The 6,013-nt window shown below is 56.4% G+C and overlaps 1 protein-coding gene across 1 annotated transcript; it reads right to left on the bottom strand.

The window, feature by feature from the left end:
* Positions 1-2,377: 2,377 nt before the first annotated feature.
* On the bottom strand, positions 2,378-4,225 carry CSF3 (colony stimulating factor 3). The gene is made up of 4 exons (XM_058560898.1): positions 3,781-4,225; positions 3,282-3,389; positions 2,993-3,139; positions 2,378-2,666 (listed from the first exon to the last, which is right to left on the bottom strand). Exons 1-4 carry the CDS (start codon positions 3,988-3,990, stop codon positions 2,502-2,504), a joined length of 630 nt encoding a protein of 209 aa, XP_058416881.1. The 5' UTR covers positions 3,991-4,225; the 3' UTR covers positions 2,378-2,501.
* Between the last annotated feature and the right edge of the window lie 1,788 nt (positions 4,226-6,013).

Below are 6,013 nucleotides of genomic sequence, written 5' to 3'. Positions count from 1 at the left end.
GGAGTCCCTTGTGCTGTGGCCCAGGGAGAGGCTCCTGTGGGTGAGGAGGGAGAGAGAGGTGTGCAGAGCAGGGCTGGGCTCAGAGTCCTGTGTTCATCCGCTCAGTCTGAGCAGGGCAGGGCAATGGGAACAGCTTCCCTTCCTCAGGTCTGTGTTGGGTGATAACGAGTCAATACCCGCCCACCTGCCACCTGCCCCCACCCTCTCAAAGTCAGACTTTGAAAAGGGAGAGGTTTTGGCTAAAGGCCCCACTGGTGCTGGGGTTAGGGTGTCCTGTTCTTCTGACACTCCCCAACCGGGCCCAACCCCACTGAGTCTGACTATCTCAGAGTTTGATCTGCCCTCTCCACTAGAGGACCTGGGGGATGAGGGGCAGATACTCTCTTTAACCCTTCCTTGCCTGTTCCCACATCTCCAAGCCCCGATTTCTTCAGGACCAACCAGAGAGGGAGCCCTGAGCCGTACAGCTGAGGGTTCTAGCCCTGCTCAGCCAGACCCTGTTTTCTAAGAGGCCAGATGGGGCAGGGAAGTGAGAGGTGACTGAGGAGCCGAGGATGGGGAAGACGTGGGAGGGAGACGGGCTGGTGGAGGCAGCCAGGAAGCAGCCTTGGACCTTCAGCTGGGGGCACAGACAGCCATGCCTCGAACCTCCAGTCTCCACGTCTCACCCCTCCCTGGTGTGAGTTCAGATCTCTTCAGCCCATGAGGCTGAGACAAGCAGGAAGGAACAGGCTGGTGTGAGACTGCTCCCTGCAGATCTGAGGCAGAGCTTGATGAGGGAGACGTGCAGAGCCTGAAATTTGAGTTCTGACCGAATCTGTCACCTTGAACTCAGCTTTCTGATCTGTATTTTTTTTTTTTTTGGTGAGGAAGGTTATCCCTGAGCTAACGGCTCTTGCCAATCCTCCTCTTTTTGCTGAGGAAGATTGGCCCTGGGCAAATATCCATGCCCATCTTCCTCTACTTTATATACGGGACATTGCCACAGCATGGCTTGATAAGTGATGCGTAGGTCTGTGCCTGGGATCTGAACCTGAGAACCCCAGGCCACCGAAGCAGAGCGTGCAAACTTAACCACTATGCCACCAGGCTGGCCCCAGCTTCCTGATCTGTAAAAGGCACTTCATAATTCTGTCTTGGTGGGCATCTGCGAGTGTGGATGGGCTAAAGCTGAGAGAATATGGTACACTGACAAGCCCTGTGCAAATATTAAATACTCCCTTGCTTCAGGCCAGTGTCTGTCTGCATCTAGCCTGTTAGGCCCCCACCCCACCCCCACGCTCTCTCCTGTCTTGGTACCAGTGACCTATCTGCTTTCTGTCTCCCCATGAGGGCAGCGACCATGCCTGCCTTGTTCATTGCTGTGCTCCCAGCACTTAGCCCAGTGTCTGCACGCGGTAGGTGCAAGATAAATGCATGGTTAAGAAATGAATGTTGATGGGCTGGAGAACTGCCTCTCTCCTCCCTGCCCCTCCTCTTTCCCTCCCTCTGGCCTCACCCACCATTCAACGCCCCGCCCCCAACCCCTGGCCAGGCACCAGCTGGACTCAAGAAGGAGGAAGGACATTTACTGGAGACAAACACTTTATTATCGTGAAGTTTGGCCACAATGAGGCAGTGGGGGCAGAGGTGGAGGGTGAACAGTTGAGCTTCCCTCTCATACACCCCATCACATAATTCCCCCTCATCTTTTCCCTCCCACATTTCCAATCCCAGTCCAGCAAGGCAGAGAGATGACTGTGTGCCTAGCCCTAAAGGGAGTCAGAATCCTGACCCTAGTGGGGGTGGGGCAGGCGTCACAAGCCTGTTGGTGTCTCTATAGGGCATCCAGAAAAGCAAGGGGGACATCATTGATGCCTGGCCTTCCCAGGCTGGGAGTCAAAACATGTCCCCCAAAATCTTTTTTTTTTAAATTGCAGTAACATTGGTTTATAACATTGTATAATCCAAAAAATCTTAAAAAAAATCCCCAGCAAATTCATGGGGCCCCAGGGTCAAGGCTCCCAGCTCTGGCCGCCTCTGCTGGGCTTAGTGCCTGTGGGGAAGGACGTGAGGGAGGCAAGGCCCGGCCGACCTGGCAAACACAAGCCTAATTGAGGCCAGAGCCAGGGATGCGAGGACCCAGTTGGGGAACACTGCTGTTTAAATATTAAACAGGCCTGTCTTGTCTCCCACGTGGGAGACTTCCTGATGCTTCCAAGGGCCCCACCTCAGGGTAGGGGGTTCACTGGGGCTCTTCCCAGTGCCCACCACAGAGCCGGGCCAGGGAGCAGTCACAGGAATTAATACTTGGTATTTACCTATCTACCTCCCAGTCCAGGGGACAGGAAGACAGGAGCTTTTTCTCCCTGCTACAGGCAGGAGAACAAAACAACTTGGAAGTGGAGGGAAGGACCCAGGAGTCTAGGGCTCCTTTCCGCTCTTCCCTGTCTTTAAATATTAAGTTTAAATAAGCATAAATATTAAATAGAGATAAATACACTGGATGGGCAGGGTTTTGCTCAGGGCTCTGCCAGGTAGCGCAGAACGCGGTACGCCAGCTCCAGGAAGCTCTGCAAGTTGGAGGCAACCAGGACCCCTCCTGCCCGGCGCTGGAAGGCCGAAGTGAAGGTAGGAATGGTGCCATGGGTGGGCTGCACCGCAGGGGCCACCCCCAGGTCTTCCATCTGTGGGGGAAAGATGAGATCAGCAATCAGGCCCTGCTGAGTGGACGTTATTACAAACGAGGAAATGCAAAGGGCTGAGGGGCTGCGGGAGATCATGAGGTTGACTTCATGGTCCAGTGATGGGGCTCCTGTCCTCCGCAGCGGGGAGTGGGGGAGGGCCAGCAGCAAGAGGGTCCTGGGATGGGGTGGTAGCTCCCTACATACAGCCCCTTAGAATGCGCCCACCCCAGCCCTAAAGAACTTCCAGATCCCCAGGCCTGCAGCACGACCTTTGTGGACCAACTCAGTCTAGGCCCCTAACACTTGCTGCTCCCAAAGAGGCTTACCTGCTGCCAGATGTTGGTGGCAAAGTCGGTGACATCCAGCTGCAGCATGTCCAAGGTGGGGGCTAACTCGGGGGAGATCCCTGCCAGGGCCTGCAGGAGGCCCTGGTAGAGGAGGAGGCCGCTGTGGAGTTGGCTCAGGCAGTCCGTCTTGGGGGCACAGAGTAGGAGAGTCACGGGGTGCAGCCTGGGATGCTCCTCTCAGGGCCCCAGCTTGGAGCCTGGAGATCTGGAGAACTTTCCAGATCATCCTTCCCCCTCCCTATCGCTCTCCTCCCCTCCAGACACTCACCAGCTGCAGGGTCTGGCTGGAGCAGCTGCTCAGGAGAGCCTGGGGGATGCCCAGAGCATGCCCCAGCAGCATGAGCTCCTCAGGGTGGCACAGCTTGTGGGTGGCACACTGGGGATAGAAAGGGTGGTGAGTGAGGGGACCCGATAGGGCCACGCTGCTCCCCTATTTCTCTGAGTCTTCCCCTCACTCCATGTCCCGCCAGGCTTCTCAGCCTCATTCCACCCTCTACTGCCACCCTAGCCAGCCCCTCCCAGCACTGTCCCCAAGAGCTTCTCTTTCCCCAGTCCCTTCCCAGCCTCCCACAGCTCCACCTCTCCTAATTTTCTTCCGTTTCCCCTATGTCTCTCCTCTCCCAGTCTCTTCCTGATGATGTCCTCCGCAGGGTTCCCTTCTCTTCCCTCAGCTCTTACCCTCTTCCTCTCTCCTTTTAGCTCTGCCTTCTAGGTCTTTCCTCCACACTCCCTGCCACAGCATCTATGTCCCCTCCCTGTCTCTCTGCCCGCCAGCCTCCCTCACTCACCAGCCTCTCCTGCAGCGCTGCGCCATCAGCCTGGATCTTCCTCACTTGCTCTAAACACTTAAGCAGGAAGCTCTGGGGCAGGGAGCTGGCAGGGGCCAGGGGGGCGGCTTCTTGCACGGTCCAGAGTGCACTGTGCCAGAGCAGCAGCTGCAGGACTGGGAGCAGGCGGAGGCTCAGGAGACATGCCATCCGCTCTCACCTGGGTCCCTTTCTGGGGGCCCAGAGACTCCAAGCCCCTCTGCCACTCCAGCCTCCCTCCCATGCCCAGGGCAGGCCGCTCTGCCATCCTGGGCCAGGACACTCACCTATCAGCTCCATGGGGCTCTGGGCAGCAGGCTCAGCAGAGGGTCTAGGTGGGTCTGCAGGCTCTGGGCTCTGTCAGGGACGAGCCCCAGAGGCCTTTATACATAAGCCCATGGAGGCCTGGGAGGAAATTACCTGGTGCTGAGACTAAGGCTTAGTAATAACTTCCCAGGATTTATGCAAATTTGGTGTCCAGGACAACGCAGGGGGGTTGAGACAAAAAGCTGTTTGCGAAAGTTTTGTGAAATTGTGGAATCTCTGATCTTTCTTTGACGTCGTCTTGTCCCCCTCAAACTCCCTTCCTCCCCTCAGCCCCACCCAGGCCTGAATTGCCCCAGGGTGTTTGAACAGAACCGCTGAATGAGCACTGAGCCTCTGATACAAGCCAGGCAGGCCAGAGTCAGACTGACCAGGGAAGAGGCAGGCCCCCAGGGGACCCCTCCCTCCCTCCCTGGGGAGACTTGCTGGGGCAGCTCCCTTTGGCACTCTCTCTAGGGATTCTCAAGCCACCTGCTTCCTAGGCCCCCTCCCTGCCCCCCCCGCCCCCCCAGTTCTGAGAGGGAAGAAGCTAGTTGCCCCCATTCCTATCCCCAAACTCCCAGGAGGCTGCCTTCCTGAGTCCTCTCCTGTGGGGCCAGGGGCCTGAGATTGGGATATTGGGGTATGCCTCCTGTCCCCACCCTACGCTCTGATAGGCACCATCCAAGGTTCCTGTTCCAAATTGGTTAGCTGGGAACTCCCCAATCCCCCCATGACTCATTCCTCTAAGCCCCCGGAATCCTGGCAGAGACCAGAGGAAACCGGATGTCTGTGCTGAATGAAGCAAGACCCTTCAAGGCTCTTGGTTCACCTGACCTTTCTCTTCTTTCTCCTCCCACACTACCCACCTCCCCCAGCAGTGGCCCAGGGCTTTGGAGTTGGGGGTCTGTGACATGTGGCTTTCCTGGTCAGGTTCACTGCCAGCCAGAGTGTGTGTGCTGCCCTGAGGTGGAGAAGGGCTGGGGGTGAGAAAGAAGAAACTGCTCCGGCTTTGGATCCTAGAACCACGCAGTTAGCGCTGGAAGGGACCTTGGAGTCTGTTCCAACTCTGTGAACTGGGCCAAGGCGGGAAGTGCCTGGCCCAAGGTCATAGGTAATAGAGTCAGAGATACACCCAGACGTTTGCCTTGGGCCTGAGAGTTTTCCACAGGCCGTGGGGCCTGCCCAGGGCAGTATGACAGACTGCACCCAAGGCTGTCACTTTCTGTCCCAATTTACCCCACAACGTGCCAAGGCACAGAGACATCTTTGGGCGAGGAGTGGGTGTGTCTGACTGGGCTAGGCCATCTCTGGGGCAGGGGCGCCCTCTGGTGGCCAGAGCTGGCAGCAACTTCACCTGCTGGTCTATTCACATCCAGCCTCTGGTCCTCGTCCTGCTCGGAGGCATTGGCCCGCTACTCCATCTCAGGCTAGGCAATTGGCCACCACACACTGATTGAGCCCAGCTCCATGCCCAGCTCCGCGGGAGTAGAGGGGAGGGTTTAACAGAACTGTAGAGGGAAGAAGATTCACATTCGCAAACATGCTCCTTTCCCCTCCCCCAAAGAACCTCTGAGAACTCAGCCTGCCCCAGACGTTGTGCTGAGCACTCTGTATACATTATCGAATGCATTCCTTTGAATAAGCCTATGAGGAAGGTAATAGAAGCATTTCCCCTTTTGCAGAAGACAGACCTGACTTCGGAGAGGTCAAGTAACTGGCCCATGTAGCACAACCAAGGCCTGCCCTGTGCCCAAGTCTTAAACTCTTAACCATCGAATCTCTTAGCCAATGACCAGGCCAGCTCTAGACCCAAACTTTTATCTTCACCTACAGTCTAAGTGTGTCAGATATTTGGTTCAGAAAATATGTTAATTCTAACAAAGGTGGC

This window comes from Diceros bicornis, chromosome 18 (assembly GCF_020826845.1).
Source record: "Diceros bicornis minor isolate mBicDic1 chromosome 18, mDicBic1.mat.cur, whole genome shotgun sequence".
Lineage (NCBI taxonomy): Eukaryota > Metazoa > Chordata > Mammalia > Perissodactyla > Rhinocerotidae > Diceros > Diceros bicornis.
Note: the sequence above shows the minus strand (reverse complement) of the source record. Positions and strands in the feature narration are given on the sequence as shown.

Bases quoted from the DNA above. Each gene is read 5' to 3' on its own strand.
- CSF3 (XM_058560898.1), bottom strand. From the start codon at position 3,990: ATGGCATGTCTCCTGAGCCTCCGCCTGCTCCCAGTCCTGCAGCTGCTG. The intron at 3,140-3,281 runs GTGAGTGTCTGG...TGTGCCCCCAAG, and splicing joins CCAGCCAGACCCTGCAGCTG to ACGGACTGCCTGAGCCAACT. The intron at 2,667-2,992 runs GTAAGCCTCTTT...TTTCCCCCACAG, and splicing joins CCACCAACATCTGGCAGCAG to ATGGAAGACCTGGGGGTGGC.